The following is a 25922-nucleotide window of genomic DNA, read 5'->3' as shown; positions in this document are numbered from 1 at the left end:
CGATTTTTTGGCCGAACTCCTTTGCAAATCGCATTCGACCTCGTGCCCACATTCGTTTTGGCTTTCTTTGCTGCAAATCGTGTTCCTTTTTTCAAGTATCTGCAAGGAGCTCGCAGATATTCCTTGGCGTTTGTTTCCTTGAAAAATCGCAGACGTTTTTGGCTGCCGTTTTCAGACGGCTCTGCTCCTGCTGAATCTGCATTATTTGAGATTCGACCTCCACGGCCGCCGCCTGAATTTTCACTCGAAACCCTAATTTTTGGGGTTGAAAAAATATTTTGTTTGCAGATTTTTGATGGGTTTTTCGAGAGCTCAACTAGGTTGTCGTCCGTTTTTTTGGGTGCCTCGATTTTTGTGCCTCAATTTTCGAGCCAGCGGATCCAGAAAATGACAGCAGATTCCTTTTGGATTTTTCGAGCTCTCTTCTCAGTCATTCTCTGATTCTTCTGGGTCTTTCGTATTTTTGCCTCGAACAATGTGCCTTCACAAATTTTCACAGTTGTTCATTGAAAAACGTGCCATGGCATCTCTGACAAATATTCTGCTCGAGCATAATTCCAAATTCAATGGTCGCAATTATGGAACCTGGAAGCAGCGCATCATCGCAATCTTCGAATATCGAAACACCGATCAACTTGTTCTGGGTGTTAGGCAGCGTCCGACTTCTCCGGGTCCTGATCAAGGCGAAGCTGCATTTTTCGCCTTTTGAATTTGTTTATGTTTTTATGGGTTTGTTGATTTTCTCCTCAAAAATCATTTCAAGTTGTCTGTAATATGCAAGGTTGTGTGAGATTCTGGGTTTTACCGTTTTTTCCACAAAAACGAAGTTTTGTAAATGCAACTTATTTTGAGTCATAGCACTCTTCTGGCAAAGCTTCTTGGTTTCAACATTCTGTAGATCCAAGGAGGGTCTCAGTTATCACAAAATGTTCCGACATCCGTACGTTGACCATTAAGGGAGGGTATTAAGATAATATCTTATACTTTCTATAATAGTCAACTACTTGTTTGTAGTCTGTCTTTCAGTCTAGATAGGAATGTTTCCTATCCTGTCTCTTTTGTCTTTAGTTCAGATAGGAATGTTTCCTATCCTGTCTCTAGTTTTGTTTCTAATTCCGTCTTATATCTTATACTTTCTATAATAGTCAACTACTTGTCTGTAGTCTGTCTTTCAGTCTAGATAGGAATGTTTCCTATCCTGTCTCTTTTGTCTTTAGTCCAAATAGGAATGTTTCCTATCCTGTCTCTAGTTTTGTTTCTAATTCCGTCTTCAGTCTACGTTGTTTCTTTTAGAAACAACGTCCTTGTAATTCTTTATAAGGAACACATTTGTTTCTTTGTTAATTAATTAATCATCCGGAAATCCGTTAATCTGCCAACTCTTCTTGAATCTTGTAACATTGATAATATTGTATACAATTCTTATGGCCTCAGACCAATGGCTCAACCAAGACAATTCTTAGATATATGGAAGTCTGCCTCAATATAAGCACTGCAATTTTTCAACCACCTTTGCTTGCGTGGTGGTTCTGGTAAATTATTATCTTCCATGCTTCTCTCAAGATTGTCTTACAATATGTCATCTCTGTTAAAGTGTAGCTTCAGTAGAAGTGAAATATACATTATCACAAGCATGTGAATTTGTGATTATCACTCACACACACACACAATCAATTTTATAAGATTATAAAATCTGTATTTCATATGCTCATGTTAATGTATATACTTGTCCATTCATCAGGCTGTGTTAATACTAATCAGGCTGAGTCTAATACTGATCGGGCAGTGCTAATTATAACTGGGCTGAGTTATGTTATCGGCCTCCTTAACTAATGTAATTCATGGCACCGTAGAGTCATGACTCTACATGGCCCTTGTAAGTCATGTCCCTACAGGGTCATGAAGTCCGTCTACTCCATATTTATAGATGACCGATGGTGAGATTAGGGACATCAATAACACTGGTAATGCTCCCTCACATCTGCGATCTGGTCTTAAAGTAAAGTGCTAGATAGTATCAAGAACAAGTCATAGTGTATACTTCATATCCATATAAAGCATACAGCAAGCATTATTATTAATAATATATAACAGCCTGAATTCTGTAGTGTATATTATATCTCAGATTAAAAGTAAATTTATTTCCTATTAGAGATCCTACTTACTTTTACATGATATCAGAGCCAGCCTGATAGAGAAACTTGATCTCAGAATTATTGATCTCAGAGTTATCAATTTCAGAATTATTAAATCAGATTTCTAAATTCAAAATGGTGAATCACGTAAGGCTAGCGCATAGAGTTGAAGGAGCTTCTAATTTTACATCATGGAAAATTCGAGTTATGATTGTACTAGGAGAGATGGAACTAGAAGAATATGTAGAGTCAAATAAACCAATACCAAGAAATGATCTAGATAAAACAACATGGAAAAGGCACAACAACAAAGCCATGAAGATTATTATAGATTTTGTGAAGGATCACATTATCCCCTCTATATCTAGTCTCAAAACAGCTTTTGAGATGTTTTCTACAATTAAGAATACTTTCGAAATCAACAACACTAGTAGATTGCTAACATTGAAGCAAGATCTTCTATATATCAAATGAACAATGGAGTATCAATCACGTCTTATGTCTTAATAATTTCTGAGTTGAAAGATCAACTTGCAACCATTGCAAGTCAAGTAGATGACAAAGAACTTAGCATTATAGCCTTAAAAGGACTACCAGTACCACTATCTTGGGAAACTTTTATTCATGGTCTAAGCTCTTGACTTGATCTTCCTAAATTTGAACTACTTAAAAATGAATGCACCCAAGAAGAGTTGAGATTAGTTTCTAGAGGAATCAGCCTAAATCAAGAGGGAGACATTCAAACTCTTCAAGCTAATACCAACAATAAAGAAAAGAAAAGTAAATTCAAATGAAACAAAAAAGAATTCAACAAATCTTACAAGAAACGGGATTGGTCAAAAGTACAATGTTTCAAATGTGACAAATTTGGTCACACTCATAACTTATGTCCAAAACGAAAGAAAATTCAAGCACCTCTAACAGAAATCAAAGAGGAAAAAAGATGAAAAAGAAGGAAACATTTTATCTAGTACTATCTAGTGAATTAAACCCCAACAAGAATACTTGGATTATAGACAGTGGAGCATCACGTCATATCACAAGCTTTAGAGATAAATTTGAAAGCTTCAAAGGATACTCCTCTAAAGAAGTAACCATTGGAGACAAGTCTACACACCCGACTAAAGGTATTGGATCATGTTCAATTCAGCTAAATTCAGGTATTACTCTCCAACTTAAGAATGTTTTATTTGTACCTGGTATAAAGAGAAATTTGGTCTCTATCTTCGTTCTTGTTGATCAAGGGTATTGAATCACCTTCCAAGAAGATAAAGTTCTATCTTGGCCAAAGAATTCGAATATCAAGAAAGCTATATCCATTGGATATAGTGATGGAAGTCTATACAAACTTCGTAACCAGCAAAATTTAGCTCTAAATCATGAAACATCAAACACAAATGAAATATTGCATAGAAAACTAGGTCACTTTCATTTCTGCGCTTTATCATCAATAGGAAAAATTATAACAGGGTTACCTAGCCTCAAACCTGATCATTTAGGCATTTGCAAAGGATGTGCCCTAGGTAAAAACACGAAAAAATCCTTTCCCAAAAGTGTACACAAATCAAATTTTGCACTTGAACTTATTCATATTGATCTATATGGTCCTATGTCTGTACCTTTCCTAAATAGATGTCTCTATTATGTGATCTTTATAGATGACTATTCTAGGAGAACTTGGATCTACTTCCTTAAACAAAAGGAATCAATTGAAGTATTATCTAAATTCAAAGAATTCAAAGCCCTAGTTGAAAATCAGTCCAATCATAAAATCATAACCTTAAGATCAAATAATGGAGGTAAATACATCTCAAAAATCTTTAAAGATTTTTGCATTACTGTTGGGATTAAGAGGGATTTTTTCTGTACCATATAATACTCAACAAAATGGAGTCGCAAAACGAAAAAATAGATCAATTATTGAATCAGCAAGAGCTATGATGCATGACCAAAATCTTCATATCTCCTTTTGGGTTGAAGCTTCAGGCTTTGAAAATCAGTCCAGTCATAAAATCAAAACCTTAAGATCAGATAATGGAGGTGAATACAACTCAAAAATCTTTAAAGATTTTTGCATTACTGTTGGGATTAAGAGGGAGTTTTTCTATACCATATAATACTCAACAAAATGGAGTCGCAGAACAAAAAAATAGATCCATTATTGAATCAGCAAGAGCTATGATGCATGACCAAAATCTTCATATCTCCTTTTGGGTTGAAGCTTCTAATACTGCAATTTATATTTAAAATAGATGTCCTCACTCAATATTGGAAAATACAACTCCTGAAGAAGTAGTTACAGGCATCAAACCAGACTTAAGCCACCTAAGAATATTTGGGTGTCTTGTTTATATTCATATTCCTAAAGAAAAGAGAACAAAATTAGAACCATCTGGAAAGAAGGGTATACACATCAGATATAATGAAAATCAACCAAAGGTTACAAGATCTATGTCCCTGGTCAAAGAACCATCGAAGTCAAGAGAGACATGAAATTTGAAGAAGACATTGCCTTTAAGCTTTCAAAGAATATTGATGAATCATACGCAAAAACTACTGCTGAACTAGATGAGGATCGTTCAATAGAGAATGAGAGGAAGAATGATACTGAGCATATTACACCTATTATTCCAAATTCAAAGAATACTGAAAATCCTAACAACTAAAAGAGACCACTTTGAGCTAGAAAAATGATAGAAGAAAATCATATAGAACTTGATGAAGTGGTCAGAGGAAGCAAGAAAACAAGACATCAATCATGCTACGTAGCACTACTCTCTGAAAAATAGAGCCTTCAAATGTCAGAGAAGCCTTATCAAGAAAATCTTGGAAAGAAGCAATGATTGAAGAATATCAATCAATACTAAAAAATGATGCATAGGATGTTCTACCCAGACCAAAGAATAAATCAGTGGTCTCTTCTAAATGGCTATACAAAATCAAGCATGCACCTGACAACAGCATTGAAAAATACAAAGCCAAATTTGTAGTCCGTAGATTCTTGCAAAAGGAAGGAATTGATTATGACGAAACATTTGCTCTAGTTGCCCATACACATCTACTAGAACCATCATGGCGATTGTAGCATCCAAAGGGTGGAAGATACATCAAATTGATGTCAAAACAACATTCCTAAATGGTGAAATTGAAGAAGTATATATTGAGCAAACAAAAGGATTCATCACTCGTGGAAAAAACTCTCATGTGTGCAAATTAAATTAAGCACTATATGGCCTTAAACAAGCACTCAAGGCATGGTATGAAAAAATAAACAGCTATCTCGGAAAATTAGGGTATTCCAAGGATGAAGCTGATCCTAACATTTACTTTAAAATAAATGGAGATGATATGATTATTTCTTGTATTGTATGTTGATGACTTGCTTATAATAGGTGAAAAAACATCTCATAGCTAAATGCAAACAAGAACTAACAGCAGAATTTGATATGAAAGACTTAGGACTTCTTCATTACTTCCTAGGTCTAGAAGTCTAGCAAAAGGAAGGGTACATTTCTTAAATCAAGGAAAATACATTGTTGATATTTTGACTAAGTTTGGAATGATGGATTGTAAACCAGTTACTACTCCTATGGCAGCTAACTTACATAAATTGAAGAATGACGGTTTTGAATCTGAACTTACTGATCCTACTTACTACAGGCAGATCATCAGATCACTAATGTACTTGGTTAATACTCATCCTGATATCAATTATGCAACTAACACATTAAGTCAATTCATGTGTGAAACAAAGAAGATACATCTTATGGCAGCTAAGCACATCTTACGATACCTAAAAGGTTCAGTTGATATGGGACTCAAATATGATCAAGTTGAAATCAATCTTCATGGATATTCAGATTCTAACTAGGCTGACAGCTCTATTGCAACAATTTTTTGGTTTAAAAGGAAATAGTCTTTAGTTGCCTCAAGCTCCACTGAAGCAGAATATATAACCTCGTCCATGGGAGCCAGAGAAGTTGTATGGTTACAGAAGTTGCTAGTTGGCTTGTTCAAGAAACCTTTGAAGCCAACTATCATTCATTGTGATAATCAAAGTTGTATCAAGCTTTTAGCAAATGCAGGTTTTCACAATTGATCTATGCATATTGAGATACCCAATCATTATATTAAGGACATGGTTGATCGAGATGTTATCAAACTAGAGTACATAAGTACAAATGAGCAAACAACGGATGTTCTTACCAAACCTCTTGCCAAGGTTAAACTGGAATATTTCAAAGGTAGACTTGGTATGATCAAATTGTAATTTTCGAGTTTCAATTTATGTGTGTGTTTATGCTTCTAATGGAATAGTTGCATCAGATATGTAATGAAAGATGACAAACTTTCTTAGACATATATATTCAAAAGGTAATCATTGTAAGGTGACAATCTTACAAATGATAGGCATGTTATCATGACAGATTATGTTATTGTTCTAGATATGCCGGAAGTCATTGATAACAAATGTATTATGATTAATCTAATTATTGGTCCAGTGTGCCAGAGATCATAATACATGTTATGATCATGTTCATAACATTGAGATTATGGTTATTTGACAAGTCACTATTTCAGAGTGTTAAAGTCAAGTAATCTGATATGTGTATGGATATGATTAATGTTGATATCATGTTGCGGTTCTTGAGATATGTTGATATTTCTCTTCTCCCTTCCTAAGAGGGAGTGTTAATGTGTAGCTTCAATAGAAGTGAAATATACATTATCACAAGCATGTGAATTTGTGATTATCACATATATATATACACACACTAACGTTATTACTATTATACAATCTGTATTTCATATGCTAATGTTAATGTATATACTTGTCCATTCATCGGGCTGTGTTAATACTAATCAGGCTGAGTCTACTACTGATCAGGCAGTGTTAATTACAGCTGGGCTGTGTTATGTTACCGCCTACTTAACTGATGTAATTCAAGGCACCATAGAGCCATGACTCTACGTCGCCCAAGGGCCACGTAAGAGTCATGTCCCTACGGGGTCATGAAGCCCGTCCACTCCATATTTATAGATGACCGATGGTGAGATAAGGGACATCAATAACATTGGTAATGCTCCCTCACATCTGTGATCTGGTCTTAAAGTAAACTGCTAGATAGTATCAAAAACAAGTCATAGTGTATACTTCAGATCCATATTAAGCATAAAGCGAGCATTATTATTAATAATAAATAAGAGTCTGAATTCTGTTCTGTATATTATATCTCAGATTAAAAGTATATTTATTTCCTATGAGAGATCCTGCTTACTTTTACAATCTCCCCTTTTTAAAAAGGGCCATTTACTAAAAATAGTAAGTCCGGATGTCTCAAAAAAGCAAATCAAAATCAATTGACAGTTTGGACTATTTGAAGTCTTGTTTTCCTCACAAAATATATTTAAATAAATATTTTCCCTCTTTTTAAGATGGGGACTTGGGGGGCTTCACATGGCCTGTTTGATTGACATTTAGTGGTATTTGATAATTTGGTGAAGTTGGCACTTCATTGGGAGTTGTAGAAGTTTGGAGACATTTGGTAATTCTCTCCATGGGCGTGAGATTTGGGCAACCAAATCAAGTGCTTGAATGTGGTTTAATTTATAAATGGTTTCGACTCGAAGTTTCATTATTCACTTTGTCATTTGCTAACCAAGATTGTGCTCTTCTCTAGCGAGTGTCAAACCAGTAGAGAAGGAGACAAGAGAACGGGATATTCAAGGTTTCAAGGTAGTCTAAGAACAGGGATCAGAAGATTACCAAAGGGTAGTCTAACACAGAGATTACCGGCATCCACAGCAGATTCGAATTTTCTTCACTTATATGTATATTATTTTGCAGGATAGTTCCAGAAGGTTAAGGTGTGTTGTTTGGTATTTCACTATTCTGTTTGTTGCAAAGCTCCATGGCAGCTGTGAGGCTGTAGGCTTGCTGCATTTTATATGTATTTTGCTGGTATTATTCAAATAAAACTCATTTGTAGAGTTTGTAGAAGTTTCTTGAGTAACAGTGCTGTCAACTGTGTGATCACTGTTTTGGGCCTCAATTTGGGTCTCAATTTTGTATACAGCAGTATATTACTGTTTGCAGCAATTTATGGTGGAAAATATGATATATTTACCAGATACAAATCTGTATTTTTTGTACCATATCAGTTCCAAGAAGATTTGCTAAGTTGAGTGCATTTGGTGTTCATTTCTTGAAGCTAGTTTGTAATTGTTTTTGGTTATTTGGGCAAAGTTTAGTTCAGGAAGCTTTAAAAGGTATTAGATCTGATATATATATATATATATTTGTCGAGGGACATTTCCCAATATTTAATAGCCATCCCTATGGGTCCCTTCAGATGTGACTTGACCTAACAGATACGAGGAAAACACCAAATTTGTCATCTTCTCTAGTTTCAACCTTTATGTTTTGTGTGAGAGCCTATTGCTGTTTCAAAAAAATTAACATGCATTAGCAACCATTTACTTTCCCACTTGCGTCCTTATATTACTGGCACTTCCTATCAAACTTGGCAGGTTTGTTTCTGACAGGTTGAGTGTTTTTTCTAGAAGTAACAGCCCTTTCCGTGGAGAACTTGGCTCAGCTAAAATAAGAAACACATCCCTTCCCCAAAAGACAATGGAATGTTTCACCAATACAATGCCACAGCTTTAGTTTAGACTAAATTCAATGATCAAACATGATAATGATCTTTGTAAAAGGTCTTTGATTTTCCCATTTATGGAAATCTGACTTCAGAACAGTCAAAATATGGATGATTGCTGATTGGAAGCTTCAAGAATCAAGATGTGTTAGCCAGCATAAATCTGAAAAGCACACTGTTATACTAAGAGGGGGGATGAATCAGCATAAAAACATATTTTACTGAATTAAACTTTAACCATCACAACAGCATCAATTACTGAATTTAGCAATTATGCACGTAAGAACTCAATAACACAATGTTTTTGTGGAAACCCAATGCAGGAGAAAACCACAGCAAATAATTGCTTTTATATTATTCTTTTACAATGGTTGTAGGCACCAACATACTAGAGGCTCCAACCTCCAAATCTATGAGCACAAACTCATTGGAAGTACCGAATCCCATAATTTGTAGCACCAACCCTTACCTCTGAAATTGTGAGTGCCAGCCAACTTCACACAAATCTGATTTTCCACCTTGACAATGTTGCTTACTCAACTGATGATGGATACTTCTCCAAACTTCTGCTAATAATTCTTCCAGAAATCTGCTATGCGCACTTCAAATCTACTATATTCTTTTCTTCAAATCTGCTATAAGTTTTCCACACATTTAGCATATGATGACCATAATAATCTCTTATTTATTTCACCATAAGTCTTCAATGATCTTCAACAATAATTGTGAGTGCCAACCCACTTCACACAAATCTGATTTTCCACCTTCACAATGTTGCTTACTCAACTGATAATGGATACTTCTCCTAAATTCTGCTAATAATTCTTCCAGAAATCTGCTATGCGAACTTCAAATCTAATATATTCTTTTCTTCAAATCTACTATAAGTTTTCCACACATTTAGCATACGATGACCATAATAATCTCTTATTTATTTCACCATAAGTCTTCAGTGATCTTCAACAATACATACATTTAAACTTAGTCTATATACATTTGATCTTCGTATAAAATCTGTTATGCACACCTCTTCAAATCTGCTACAAGTCTTCCACACATTTATCATACAATGACCATAATGGTCTCTTATTTATTTCCCCATGTCTTCAATGATCTTCAACAATACATAGTACATACATTTAAACTTAGTCTATATACATTTGTTCTTTATACAACATATGCCACTATTTTATAATTTTGATATCCATATATCAGATTGATAGATCTGATTATATATTTCCCTCACAGCATGCTCTTTTCTATACCCACTCCTTTCTTCACACCCTACCTATTCAATCATCCTCCCCTTATTATATCATTTTCTTTTGAATAGACATCTTCTCTAAATAGTCACATCCTTAAATAGGTTACGTCCCCATTTTAATCGCACCTTCTCAGTTTATATTATCACTGCATTGTAGTTAGTCAAGTCAAACTAATTACTTGTTGACTTCTAATTCAACCACTTTGTGACTTAATCAAATCTCTTGTTTATCATTGTTAACTTTATGTTCTCTGTACTAAAATCACTGATTAATATCAACCATCAGTTCACATAAATCACAATTTAAATAACATTAATATATTTCCTTCATGCCTTCCAATACTCTCAAAAGGTTCATGTTTTCTTTTATCTCTGGATTAAACACATCTCACTGCCTTATTAATATCACACTTCATTATACTCACTGACTTTGTGAAATGCATAACCTCTGTTTTATTCTTATAAGTCATTGGATCATATATAAAATGATATGTCCTCCAGAAACTCCAACTTGAGATGATGTGCCAGGAATAAAATATTTCCAGAATATTTCATTATGTGTCATTCACAATATACAGTGTTGTGGGCCTTGTGGCTGCTATTGTTTTAAGGATGAGGTCGAGCATCTGCCACCAGCAATGTTTGAATATTATCTCTGTCTTCACCAAAAAATCTCACTGCCTTAATATTGTCAATGACTTTGGCTGTACTTTCATGTTGCAATAGACAAATAAACTGCTGCCTTCTTTCTCTATTAATCAAACCACTGCTATATCACTGCCTACCGAGAAAGCATCATTGATGTCAAGCATGGAAATTCTTGATAACTGTTTTCTAACTTTGTTTGGTATTTGATATCCCAAATTAGTGGTTGCAATGTTTGAAAAAGTCAACCACTCATATGTTGAGCCTTTTGACCAAGGAGTATTGGATGAAACTTCTTTAACAGATTATGAAGCGTCATCTGCCATCTGATCATGATATATATCAATGATATAAATTAATGCTTTATGTATATAAATCATTTCTTATCAGGATCACTGTTCATGATAGACATTAACATTTGGATAACATGCTCACTTCTTAAATCAGACTTTAATCTTGTTTTCTTAGTTGTTTTGAAGTGTATAAATTACGGTTTCTTGATCACTTGTAAATGAACACCTCCTTTAATATTATCACTGACTTTGCTTGCCCAAATATATAATCACTGTCGTCAATAAACATTGTGTAGCCGACGGGATGTATGTCGTCGGTAAATACTGTGTAGCCAACAGGCCCTTCGGTAAGGTTCTTGTTATGTAGCCGACATGTTGTATGTAGCCGACAAATAAAGGATTACGAGCTCTTTCCGAGCTATAACATGTTAAAGGTCAACGAAGGTAACAAAGAAGAAGGAAATGAATGTCCGAAGGGATGCAAAGTAGAAGAAGGAAAGGCGGTTATGACAAAAGCTAAAGAGAAGAACATACAGTACGAACCCAAAAAAAGGAACATTCCACCATACAACTGCGCAAAAAGGAAATGTTATGTCGAACCACAGATATAGCAAAAAGGTGCCAGCAGCAAGGAAGACACATTATACGGTTTGCACAAGAAACAAAGAGGAAGGGTTTAACAAAAGCTTGTGCAATACGGAGTAAAGGTTCTAAAATCAAGAATACAGCTATTGACAGCAAGGAGTGGCAGCCGACGGAATTCATGGTACCGAGTGTCGAAAACAAACTAGGCAATATGGAATATCAGAGAGAGAGATCGTGTAACTTAAATAAACTTGATGAGCAACGATTGCAAGCGCAATGGGCCACGGAGGTGACACAGAACAAGCGCAAAGCATGGCATGATATACACCTGAAACTGAACAAGTTCCAACCAGGGCAACTAGTGTTGAAGTATGATGGACGGAACGAAATCAACCCAGGCAAGTTTAAAGTCAAATGGGTCAGGCCATACCAAATTTGGGAAGTAGGCGACAACGGAGCGATCAAGTTGTGGACGTTAGACGGGCAAAAAATACCAAAAGCAGTCAACGGTTCAAAGTTGAAGACATACCATGCTAGAATGATCCCCTTGTCATTGGAGAAGGACGAAACTCGAAGGGAGAATTAGATGTATATGTGAAGGAAAAACAAATTAAAAAGTCATGGAAGTCACCGTACAGCACTTTGAAGACATCGTACGATGTCAAGTAAGTATATCGTACGACATTTTGAGCACCACTGTACAACATCCTCTTCTCATGCACTGTACGACATTTTAAGTCCTGCACTGTAAGGCCTCATGTTATAACTCGGCAAGAGCATCATAACCGTACGGTATAGGATATGCATGGCAAGCTAGGCAAAGTCTTTTCCTCAGGCACCGTACGAAAATCTAATGACCTCCTAGAGACACTGTACGGCAGCATTATGTCCTTCAATAGACACCGTATGGCACCATGAAGTTCTCCAAACAGAGATTGTACGGATGTATGAGTGCTTCCTAGGGGTACTGCACGGCAATAGGAAATCCATAAGGTATGGCATCCAAGGCATTTCATCGTACGCAACCAGATAAAGGGAAAGGAGCTTTAACATAACATGAAGCATAGCCATACAACATCCAAGGAAGGGCAATGTGGATTTTGGTATTGTTCTTCGACCAGCTACCGTACGCAATTTAGGGAAGGAGAAGAATTTATGTGTCAAGGGATAACTAGCCTAACCCAGCAGAGGAACAAATGAAGTCTACAGGAAAAAGGAAGTGGAAGAGCAAAAAAAAAACAAAAACAACAACGACAGATCGAAACAGTTCAGAATGAGTAATGTATGATGCTGAAGGGAAGGGAAAGACAGACGCAAGCAGTTGCCAGAAAGAGTGTGGAATCGGAAGAAAATGACAAAAATGGTGTGTTGCATAGCCTTTTGTGTAGGTTTGAGAGTGCTAATTTGGTCTTGGTGGTAGGGCCACTGCCACTCGACCCCGCCCTATCTGCCCCTCGACCCCGCTAGGGGCGATGCCCCCTAGACCCCCAGTCGGTGTGATTATCAGTCGTGGGAAGTGTGACCAGTTGATGAGACCTGGAGCTGCTACAAGTATGGAGTGTCTATGACCAGAGGCACTTGGAGTAGGTGTTGGATGTGAAGTTGTCTTGGTGGATGCTTAGAGAGCTCGAGAGGAGTTGATCATCCAGTTAGAGGCAGTACAACGACACTTGGCTCAATGTACCCAAGAGTTGAAAGCAGAGAAAGTGGCATAGGTGGCTACCAAGGTTAGCTTGATTAAGGAGACAGTATTGTGTTAGCAGAGGCTATAGATGCATCGTGGGTTGGAGACCAGTTTGGTGCAAGCACAGGACAAATGTGAAGTGATGTGACAGAAACAGATCTGTCTTGTTGAAGTTAGTCAGTTAATGTATTTTGTTTGTTAATTTGTCTCCGATATTTTGTAATTGTCATCCAAAGATGACTTTTTCTTTTTTGGGGGGATGATGTCGTCGGTAAACATTGTGTAGCCAACAGGATGTATGTTGTCGGTAAATACTATGTAGCTGACGGGCCTTTCGGGAAGGTTCTTGTTATGTAGCCTACATGCTGTACATAGCTGATAGACCCCTTCGAGAAGGTTCTAAAAAGTATTTATACACCCTCTAGGATAATTGTAATCATCAGAAGCATTATGTAATCTCTTGGCATATGCGAATAATACAAGGAGTTCTATTGTTTGTGTCTATGGTCTGTATGCATTAATCTATTTACCCATGTGGTAAACAATCACTAACTTAGATACTTGTTGCTACTTAGAGACCAGTTATTACTGCAAAGATTAATTTGGTTTCCTAACAGTCTTCGTAATGGTTATCACTCTCTTAGTCACTACTTACACTTGCTTCAAATGTATTAAAACTGCATGTTCTTTTTGTCCCAAACTTAGCCATTTGTGTTTAGCAATGAACTCTCCTCTTTGATTACTGATGCATACATCTCTATTTATTCCTCTGCTCTTCATTGTAGTCTTTGCATGCTATTAATTTTATATTCATATATTGTAATCCTTCAAGCAGTCTCTTTATTATTCTCACACTAATAACAACTTACAATCGCCCGTGTACTCTTGAAATAGATGACAACAATAATTTGTCTGTATGACTTTGACATCAATGAAAATATTTCAAAACAATCTCCCCCTTTGTCATGACAATACTTTCTCATTTCTTCTAGTTCTCCCCCCTTTCTATATCTCTCCCCGCTTTGACATTGATGTCAAAGGGATGTTCATCAAGCTTTTGTCAATGATTGTATCATTAGAATCATCTAAGTGCAAACTCACATCAAATGCATAAGAATATACGACTCTCCTTGTCAAGAATTTTCTAGTGCTTCCCTTGCAAAGGATTCTTTAATGCTCCCTCTTGCTCTAGTTCTACCCTTGATGTAACTACTCCTTTAAAAGATTTCTCTTGCGAGCTTTGACATCAATGCAATCATTCCTATAACTTTCCCTTGTTTTAAAAATCCTCCTTGGTATTGACGATGAAGGAATGCATATTATACTATCATCCATGTCTTCTAAGGCATCACTATATTAGTCATTATTCTTTTAATCCTTTTCTTTTTCTTTTGCCAACAAGCATCCTTATTTTGTCTTATTCCTAGGGCTGTATGATAGTGCAGTTACAGGATCCCCCTGAAATTGTGCTATATTTTTTCCCAAACTCTTATAGGCCTTTCCCTTTGTTTGTTGTTGGCATATTTTCTCTCATATTATTTATGTGGTTCCACAAGGCCATATCTGCAATGTCACACTACGTGCCAATAGGTATTGCACTTATAGCATACAAAATTAAAATTTACTTGTAAAGGATATCAGATATAATTTCTACTTCATCCATGAAAGTTTCCAATTCGTGTATTGAATTCTCTTGCCTTGTGACCAAAGTAATTGCATGGGAAGCAATATCCATAGAAGTTATGCTGGAGTCCATATAAATGTGCTTGACTTAAAGGGAATGTATAGTTCTTAGCTTTTGGAGATGTGAATGATTTTTATGGAACTTCATCCTTTTCGCTATTTTTGTCTCTAATAGGGTTTCTCAACACTTCCAACATATCTTTCAACTTTTTTTTTAAATTTATTAGATGAATCTGCCATGCTCCTTCCTTCTTGGAATGTATAATCATGATTATTTGACTTTCCTTCATAGCCTGTCCCTGATTTGCTAATAGATGGCCTCTGGCTATCAACGATATCAATTTGGGTTTCAAAGCCCTTCTCAAATTTGAGACTATTATTGAATTCAATGGTGTTTTCATCTAAGTCCTTTTTCAAGTTTTCAGTTTCTTGTTTTAATTTAACACAATCCTCCTTCTTTGCATTTACTTTATTTTTATACTTCATTCTCAGCTTGTTTGGCTTCTTCTAGTTGAGTCCTTATGTCTTCAATAATTTTGTTTGAATTCTCTAAAATTTCTGAAATTTCTTTAACTCATATCCTGTGCTTAGTTTTTTCCCTCTTAATTTCTTGTTTTGTTTGTATGCATGATGTACCTCTTCCATGATATCTGCATCCTCTTCTTCACTTCATGCCTCATCAACATCTTCTTCTTGCTCATTGTTTGTCATCCATGACCAAAAAGAGTATTTCTTCTTCTTCATCACTACTTTGGTATTCATCATTACTTTCTTCTGATGAGAAGCTTTCTTTCTTTGGATAGAAGTTCTTTTTGTATTTATAGAATTTCTTCTTTTGATTGTACTTCAAATTTTTCTTCCCTTTTTCTTTGTATATACTTCCTCTTCATCTTCACTGGAGTCACTACTGTTTTGGGGACATTTGGAAGCATAATGCCCTACTTTTCCACAATTGAAACATTTGAAAGGAAATTTTCTCTTGTACTTTCCATTACCCCTTTTCAACTTCCTCATGAAATAAGCTTCAGCTTCATTGGTTTCACTACTTGAGCTTTCACTGAAACCCAGTATTTATTTTTGTCTTTCTTGGATGCTTTGAAGGATATTTCCTTCATAGGCGATTTGTCTTCAATCTGAATTTCATAAGCAGTAAGAATTCCATGTAGTTCATCCTTTAATAGTTGGTCTAGCTCTTTCATTTCTTCAATTGCAGACACTTAAGAATTAAATCTCATTGGCAAGGATCTTAACATTTTCTCAACAACTATTTGTTCAAGGCCCTTCATTGAATTTAGGAATGTGGACCGTGGCTATCTTTGTCATCTTTGTCTCATATCCCTTTCTTGACTTGCAATGCATGACTTTTGTGAATTCAAAATCTGGTAGATTGCAGGGTATGGCATGTTTAGCTTTGGCATAATATTCACTTTTCCTTTTTGCGGCTTCACTTGTTGGTGGTGTTAATAGAGGTGCATAACTGTCTACAACTGATTATCCAACATCAAATCCAATAGCATTTAAATAAGCTTCCATCTAGATACTCCAAAAGCATAGTTCGATCCATCAAAGGTTGGTGTTTTATGAGTTGCATAATTATCGACCAGCTGTGCTCTTTAGGATCTTCCTTTAAGTGATGAGGCTTTGTCCAAAGGAACCTGCTCTGATACCAGTTGAAGAACACACGGTTATACTGAGGGGGTGGGGTGTGAATTAGTATGAAAACAAGTTTTACCAATTTAAACTTTAACCACCACAATAGCATCAATTACTGGATTTAACAATTATGCACATTAGAAAACAATGTATACATGGAAACCCAATGCGAGAGAAAACCACGACAAATAATTACTTTTATATAGTTCCTTTACAATGGTTGTGGGCTCCAACCTCTAAATTTATGTTCTCCGTACTAAAATCACTAATTAATATCAACCATCAATTCACATAAATCATAATTTATGTGACAGTAATATATTTCCTTCCTGCCTTTCAATACTCTCACGAGGTTCATGTTTTCTTTTATCTCTGGAATGAACACATCTCAGCGCCTGATTAGTGTCGCATTTCATTATACTCACTTTGTGAAATACATGCTGTTTTATTCTTATAAGTCATTGGATATATATAATAATCGATATGTCCTCCGAAAACTCCGAGTTCAGATGACGTGCCAGGAACAAAAGGTATTGGTTAAATAGCAAACTAAAAAATAAAATTTATCAAAGCAGTTTGAAAAGAAAACTAACTGTCCCCCCTGGTAAGATATGCATTTTAGTTTGCTGTTTAGATGATGCCGGAACAAATTATTTCCAGAGTATTTTACTATGTGCCATCACAATGTACAGTATTGTGGCTGCTGCTGTTTTAAGGATGAGGATGATCATCTGCCACCAGCGATGCTTGTATATTATCTCTGTCTTCACCAGAAAAACACACAGCCTTAGTATTGTCGATGATTTCTGCTATTCATTCATGTTGCAATATACAAACTGACCATCGCCTTCTTTCTCTATCAATCAGACCGCTGTTGTATAGCTGTCTACCAAGTAAGCATCATCGATGTCAAACTTGAAAATTCTTTATCGTTTTTTCTTAACTTCGTTTGGAATTTGGTATCCCAAATTAATAGTTGTTGCTGTTTAAAAAATTCAACCACTCATATGTTAAACCTAAGTTACCAGCACATCCAGGAAATCACCAGATGCTGGTTCTGGTGCTTTTGGATGCGTGGATGTCTTTGGATGCTGCACCGGTGCTCACTGGAAGCTCGTCCAACGCATGCGGTGGCACGCAAGATGCATTTGATAGCATCCAAACTTTTTCAATGCCCATTCACTTTAAAAGTGTTTAATTGATTTTTTTAATTATATTTTTGCTCCTTTTTGCCTCAAAACCCTTAAATGGCCCTAAAAGAGGAATGGTTTATTTTTGTAAATTTCTTTGCATACATAAATTATAGTATACACTATATACATATTTCTAAATGTATATAAATATATATTTATATTTATATGTATTTAAAAAAATATAAATTTATATATGGATGCAACCAAACACACCCAAAATCCCCAAAAAAAAAAATTGTGCATCCATGCAACAGCACCCCACACCCATACCAGCATCAGTAACTTGGTGTTAAACCTTTGGCCAAGGAGTATCAAGAGAAACTTCTTTAACAGATTATGAAGTATCATCATCTATCTAACCATGGTATATATATATATATATGTCGATGATATTAATTAATGCTTTATGTATATAAAATATTTCTTATCATGATTGTTGTTCATGATAGACATTGACATGTTGATAACACACACACTTCTTAAATCAGAACTTTAATATCCTTTGCTTAGTCATTGTCAACTGTATGAATTACGGTTTCTTGATCACTTGTAAATGAGCACCTCCTTTAATAGTATCATTGCCTTTATAAACCTTGCTTGCCAAAATATATAATCGCTGACTTGGATACTTGTCGCTACTAATAGACCTGTGATTGCAGCAAACATTGATCTGATTGCTAATAGTCTTCATCAAAGTTATCACTCTCTTAATCACTGCTTTCACTTGCTTCAAATATATTATAACTGCATGTTATAATTGTCCCAAACTTAGCCATTTGTGTTTGGGAATGAATCCTCCTCTTTGATACATACATCCGTATTTATTCTGTTGTTCTTCATTGTAGTTATGCACGCTGGTAATTTTATATCCATTCATTGTAAAACAAACTCCAATTGCCAGTGTATTCTTGACATCAATGACAACAATAATTTGTCACTGATATTAAACTAAACCTTTAATAGTATCACTGCCTTAACAAACCTTGCTTGCCAAAATATATAATCGCTGAAGGATTATATATTTTATATCCATATATTGTAATCCTTCACGGAGCCTCTTCATTACTATTTTGACATTAATAACAAACTCCAATCGCCTGTGTACTCTTGACATCGATGACAACAATAATTTATCCTTGACATCAATGACAACAATAATTTGTCCTTCACATCAAGGACAATGTTTCCAACAAAACCTTCCTAGACAGCTTCAAGGTTAATTACCCACCATAAAGCTTCCATGAGAGTATTTTATGGTAACATTCACAAAATCCAAAGATAGGGAGTATGATTTTTCAAACTATGGGTAGATTAAGGCTATTTTATTGTGCATTAGGTTTCAATCCATTAATAGATTGCTGCAACTTTTCTTAAACAAAACTGGGAATACCCTAAATAGCATTAGACCACATCTCCTAGTGAATAGTATAAACCCTGCATGAATAAGCACTGCTATGAATATGGATAAACAATACCAGCTATAAAAAGATCTTTAGTTAAAGAACAACATATTTACCAGAAAGGAGAACAAGAAAAGGCAACATGACAAACATGGTGTTTTGTCTGTTGTGGATAAGAATTGGGTTTTTGTACACACACACACACACACCAATATTTTGAAATCAAGCAGGTTTTTACTACTCAAACATATTAAAAAATGGTGAATGGAGATACACCAAATTTATCTCAGAATTAGTACAATTGTTATAATTTTAAAAAAAGGTAATCAAACATGACCTTTTATCAGTAAATCATAGGTGGACAGCATGTTTCATGCCCCCAAAAATGCAAATGATAATAGACTGAAAAAGCAACATCACAGTCAACTAAGGGCATAGTATGTCCTTACTGATACCGATAATCTCAAATACCTATGAATGGCTCGATAGAGAAACGTCAGTAGAGCATACCATAACCATATTGATATCAAAGCATACCAGCTTTACAAACCACATAACAGGCCTCAAGGCCGAACTGTCAAGCATGATAGCCACTTGCAGAAAAATAAGGAACATCCTATCTCAAACATACCTTCAAACAAAAAGGGCATATTAGCACAATTAGAAACCATCCTTAGAGAAATGCAAACTAAGTTCAACATCATCACAAGCTCTGCCATGACCAGCAAAAGAATCGAAGCCTTGCAACACATTCAACTCTTTCTAGTCTCCTAGAAACATATGCCGATTCAACCTTCTTCAACAATGAACAGCTCTGTTTCTAGCAGCTTCTTTTCTCTGTGTTTTTTTAAACACTCCTAGCGTCTTCTGCCATTTCTGGATGGCTGGGTGCCATTTTCAGGATATTTCTGGATTGTCAATAGATATTGGAGACAGATTGGGGGCATTTCCGATGCATCTCCAATACATGATGGAAAACCCCTAGTGTATAATTAATTGTAATGGAAAGTGTGTTTTAAAATTTATTATACAATTTCATAAATACAGAAAAAGCAATGCTCCCTAGGGATGTGTTCTTTGCCTAAAATAAGCACCTCCCCCATGGGGGATGTTTTGGGGACATGGAGACAAATAGGAAACAACAAATATTTCTGAAACAATAAGAGCAAGTTGAACATGTGACTATAATATTGACAAGTAGTTGATGTTTGATATTGGCCCACTCATCCATAATAATCTAGCAGGCATCCCTGTCTGTGAACTCAATTGCCACTTGTAGAACGTTAAAGTCCCCAAATTCTTCTATGACATCCTTCATATTTTGAAATTGGGATTTTGTATGATTCCTCTTGAACAATCAATAGTTCTACAAAAATATAAGTGAGTTACACATGGGAAAATGATGTTGATGAGGGAGGGATTGATGTTTGATATTGCTTCATTCATTCTTTACGATGGAGCAGCCATCCCCTGTCCATGTTTGTTTAATTTCTTCCATCAACCCACTCACCTTATAATATTCTCTATCAAGGACGGTGTTGCATATGAGCTCTAGTTATTTATCCATTTCAAATTTTATCTACTACTCTCATTGCTACTCATTGTTTTACAGTTTTAGTAAACACCTCTGAGACCATCATGCAACTAAGACTTGAGAACAACCAAACAAGTTAAAAAGCAATAGCAGACTTTCCATTTGGAAAAAACACAGCAAAGAATTGACTGTCTTCATTTTTTCTGTTGATGTGTTTCTAGTATCTTCACGCCAAATTCTAAAATCAAAAGCATCGGGAAAGTATCAAATGTCTTTCCAAAGAACTTGTTAACTCCCGTATCTGTTTCTGCAAAATCTCTGTGGTTGTACTCTCATGTTCTCATAACCCTGTGTTGTTAAGCAATCTGAGATGACTTATCTGGGGCTTAATATGTTTTTCCAATCAAATAACTGTACTTCCAATCCTGATGAAACATTCTTTCTCCTCTTTGCCCTTTCCCCCTTCTCCAAATCTATTTTCCAATCAAAAAATTTGTTTTTCCTTTTTCTGGGCCATTGAGCAATAAGTTTGCTATCTATCGAAATAAAATTGAGAAATATCACCAATAATTTACCAAGTTCTCTGCAATATTTTGAAATTTCTATGTGATGACTTATCCGAGATAAGTTGACGTTACTTCTAGGGAGCCAAAAAATATCACAATAAGTAGACTTATCACAGATACTTTGAATTAAGGTCTGGCTTGTGTCTCAATCATCAATGCTAGTTATTTATGCACACAGTCATGAAGCAAGAAGTGGGAGACAATCAGATGGTCAATTCAAACAAGAAAGAGAAAAAAGTACATGCAAACAAGGAAAGAACAGATTTTGCTTCAGAGACTTTTGAAAAGAATTGCAACAAAAAGACACAAATAAAGAGAACAATATCACAGATCCTCAATGGCTAGAGTATGCAAAGCAACTATATGAGAGAGTACAAAATAAAGACATCCCTCTAGTATTCAATTCGAGAGCTAAGCTCTTCTCTTCAAAAAACATTGAAGAAGGAATTAAAAAACTTGCAATGGCTTAGGATCAAGACATAGATAGTCTCCACATGGAATACTTAAACTAGGGCTTGGAAGTCCTCACGCCTCACATCAAAAGAATTTTTAATGGGGTTATTCAATATGATTTTCTGACAAATTGAACTAGTGTTGTCATTCCCTTGCTCAAAAGTGATGAACTTTACCACATTATAATAATCAATCCTCTTTTTGATAAACTTTATAGGAGCATGATGGAAAGATGAATCAGTATTTGGCCTGAAAAGGAAGGAAGGGGGCAAAAGGGCAAACAAGCTTTAGGCCAAAGCATTCTATAATTGACCATTGCATTAACTCGGACACTTGATTAAGAATGCTTGGGATATAGAGGGAAGAGAGATCTTTTTGTGTTGCTCAAGAAAGCCTTTGACATGATACCTAGAAGCAAACTTTGGAGTAGAATGGAAAAATTGGAGCTACTGTCCATAGATTGTATGACCAAGTCTGGGCCAAAATTTAAACCAAACTAGTATTATCAGAATGTCCATTATCTCGTGCTCTATTTGGGATGCACATTGACAAATTAGAGAAATGGATAGACAAGTTTAGTGATTAAGGGTTTCACTTGACCAGCTATGTAATAAATCTACTTCCATATTCAGATATTCTTATTTTAAAGGAAAAAGCAATACAACATTCAAGGAAACACTTGAAAGCTCTAGAACTATTTTACTACGTGAGAATGCAAGTGAGCACTAGCAAAACTAAGGTCATAATATTTAACTTCAAGAGCAAGAAGGTTCATGAAAGATTTATTTTGGAAGACCCCTTGCAAGTGGTCAATGAATATAAGACCTTGGTTTACACAATAAACTCAGTTGGGGAACATGTAGATAGAAAAGGATACAAGGAGGATGGAAATTCTTATACTCATTACAAAAGATGCAGAAGAGCCAAACTATGGGACTGGAAAATTAAGAAAACTCATTTTGGGCTTCTAGTGGTTCCAATGGTGCTATATGGTTGTGAGGTATGGGATAGCAACATGTCAGCAAGAAATTGGAGACAAGTAGAGGGATTGCAAATATGTTTAATCACAAATAGCCTCAAGATTAAATCATTTATTCCATATGAGATTTTTTTGGCATAGGCCAGGGACTTTCCCTATTGAGGTGTCAACTATGTCCCGGTTGCTAAGTGATATAGGAAGATTAAAGAGCATGGAGCTGCATAACTAGCCAACAACTGCAGCAGATGAGAAATTAGACATAAGGAAGAGTGTGTCAATAAAACAAAACAACAAACAAATTTATAAGTGGGGTAATAGAAAAAAGGGAGTGCCTAAAATTACAATGGCGAAATAAACAATTATATACAATGAAAATTCAAAGAAAGTAAGCGGCCAGGGCAACTTGGGAGGAACAAAAGAACTACACGGGAATAGAAATGAAATGGAAAGCAAAAATGTTAATCGTTCAAATTAAAATAAGAACTAAGTTTGCACCAACTTAGATGTGAAACAAGATGGAGATACCTAAAGAAGATGTTATTGCACTTAAGAAGCAGTGGAGACAAAATGGCATTTGCCATCACATCGTGGAGTGTTCAGCCTACAAGGATACTCAGATCAATTACAAAGAGACACCAAATATGAATGCCTTAAGTAATCCATTTGAAGAAGAAAAGATGACAAGGGTTGCAGATCTTTTTATCAAGATACACAGCAGAAGATCCAAGATGCAGAAGGAAAAAGAGCATCAGTTAGCACCTTGTTATAGGCTTTTCTGTTTTGAGCTTTGCGTGCTTGTCTGTTTGCTCACTATCCATGGCTCCCATAGGCTGTTTGGCCTCACTAACATTATTAAAAAACATTCATTCATTCTCCTTCAATAATATTGCTGATGATTGGCCTTCCAAGAAAGCTCCACATCTTAGCCATAAAGACAGGATTTTGAAGATATCAATGCTACACCTAAAGGAACCATTTAACAATGGATCTCATCTAATCTACTAATTATTCAACAAGAAACAAGAAACTTGGGCAAATGGCCAGCACCGATGCTGCAGCTTATCAATGACAACATTGAGATGAATCTGCACAAGGGATTCTAAGGTACATTTCCAATCACTTGTCAAATTACAACAAAGCTTATCTGATATAACTACCTTCATAAGAAGTTCCATCAATCAATTCTATTAAAACAAGTCAAACATCCAATTTCTTAAATGTTCTCTAGTTAAAATAGCTGGTAACCCAAATGAAAGAAGTCACTAGTAACTAACACAAAAGTAATCGTTCTGATGCATCCTTCACTGCTGATAAAATTGATCCGTTTAGAGAAGCCTGATTTATTATGTCCAACGAGGCGTTCCAGCAGCTTAATTTTCTTCTAACAATGGATCTATATCAACTAATTCTTAACCAGATTAAATTTCAGTTGCAAATATCAATCAAATTTAGCATTCCACTAGTCAATGTTTTTTAGTTAAGTACAATCCAATTTACAAAGTCAAAAAACAGCAATATTAAATTCCAAAAATAAGGGTGACGATCAATAAGAAATCTACCATTGTGAAGAGTCTGATGATTCCAGATGTCTCTCGATTGATCTATAGAAAACTTTAATGGATGAGATCAAGCGATTGAATCACAACTACAAAACATCCGCCATAGCTTGACCTTCTGCACATTAAATGATTGCAAATAATTAAGATAATGAAACAAGAAAATGATGTGGGTTACATAGTTATATCTGTGTTTAGTGTGTTGTGGTGAAAAAAACTGGAGAAAGTGATTCAGTTTCTGTTACTCTCAAAACGTTTATCTCAAGATCAAAAAAAAAGCATAAACAAAGTCTGATGAACTCTTAAATCAGTATACAAGTGCAGAATGATCTATTAGACTTTACCAAAGAAAAATTGCACAAGATGAAAGGGATGCATAAAAATGAAATTTAAAATTTGCATATTAAACCCAAAGCAAATTCAGACTAAAAGTACATTGTTCTTTCTCGGATCTGATTTTGCAAGGAATTTAACAACTGAAATTTACATTTCTCCATGCATTAAATGGAAAAAAAAAAGAAAGGAAATGATAGCAAAATGTACAATTAAAGTCGAACAGACCATAACCTCAATTAAAATAGGATAATAGTCCCTCAGATCTGGTGGGCAAAATATACAAGGTGAAAAGAAATAAAATGTGTGAAGACTGAAACTCAACTTCGGAAGTGTATTACATGAAAAATCGAAACTACAACAAAATGCACAAAATAAGATATGTCGAACCCAAGCCTGAATTGAAAGATTTTTTAAATGTGTAATTAATAGCTATAGCAGGGGAAAAAAACACTACGCAAGTACTTACTGGAAGTCTTCGGCACATCAAAATAAAAAGCAGCAATAAATAGCACAAATAAAGTGTGGTGAACCCTAATTTAACTTCAGCATTATAAATATAATCTAGTTCGTCAGATCCAGCGAAAAAAAATTGGATTTGGTCGAAAGAACTGTATGCGAGCTGAAATTTAAGTGAATCTGCCAAAGGTAAGGAATTCGTTCGCTATGTTTGACAGAGAATGCATCAATCGATTCAACAGAAAACGAGGTTTCAGAATGAAAAGCTCAAGGATTCTAAAATTCAAGCACTGACCTTGTGAGATTTTATGGATCTATAGATTTCTCGCAGAATTCTTCGCTTTTGTGCTCTGATAAGGCTTATCGTTTGCTTTAATTTGATATTTTATGCGCTGAAGGCGTTTCTAAATGAACCGGATCGGCTGACTTCCACGATCGACAGTCTGCAAACATTTGCTCGCCGTTGCCGATTTTGTCAAGGATCCCCGTTTTTCCTTGCTCCCCCGTGGATTATTTTGTTCCGCAGGTCTCGTTATATGTTCTCCAAAATCTTGTTTGTTTTCCCCTCGCAGCATAGGCGTTCCCGACTCCACCTCGGCAGCCTTCTACTTTCCATTCACCATTTTTTAATCTTCTCGTTTAAATCACAAATACTGAAAGCAAAAACAAAAACGCAAGTCGAGGGTTTTCATCTTTGATATTATAAAATAAGCAAGGTATTCATATATTATTATTATTATTACTAATGGCATCTTGATGTGCAATAGGTATGTTGTATTGTTTTTAAGTAGTATTGAAAAATTGTTCTTATAGTCTATAGAGCATGTTATTACTTTTCAATCATTTTT

General features: G+C 35.5%; 1 protein-coding gene across 1 annotated transcript in view; it reads right to left on the bottom strand.

The window, feature by feature from the left end:
• LOC149544841 (coatomer subunit delta-2-like) overlaps positions 1-25690 on the bottom strand; it is a 30750-nt gene extending 5060 nt beyond the window's left edge. The window contains exons 1-2 of the mRNA XM_089795413.1: positions 25370-25690; positions 24286-24400 (exon numbers count right to left, since the gene is read on the bottom strand). Of these exons, the coding sequence (XP_089651539.1) occupies positions 24286-24288 (3 nt within the window). The 5' untranslated portion in view covers positions 24289-24400; positions 25370-25690. The remainder of the gene's footprint in view (positions 1-24285; positions 24401-25369) is intronic.
• Positions 25691-25922: the final 232 nt, after the last annotated feature.

The sequence above is a fragment of the Cupressus sempervirens genome, chromosome 8, assembly GCF_028749045.1.
Source record: "Cupressus sempervirens isolate cs-2001-9-10 chromosome 8, ASM2874904v1, whole genome shotgun sequence".
Classification (NCBI taxonomy): Eukaryota; Viridiplantae; Streptophyta; class Pinopsida; order Cupressales; family Cupressaceae; genus Cupressus; species Cupressus sempervirens.
The sequence above is the reverse complement of the archived record's forward strand: the minus strand, read 5'-3'. Positions and strand labels throughout refer to the sequence as shown.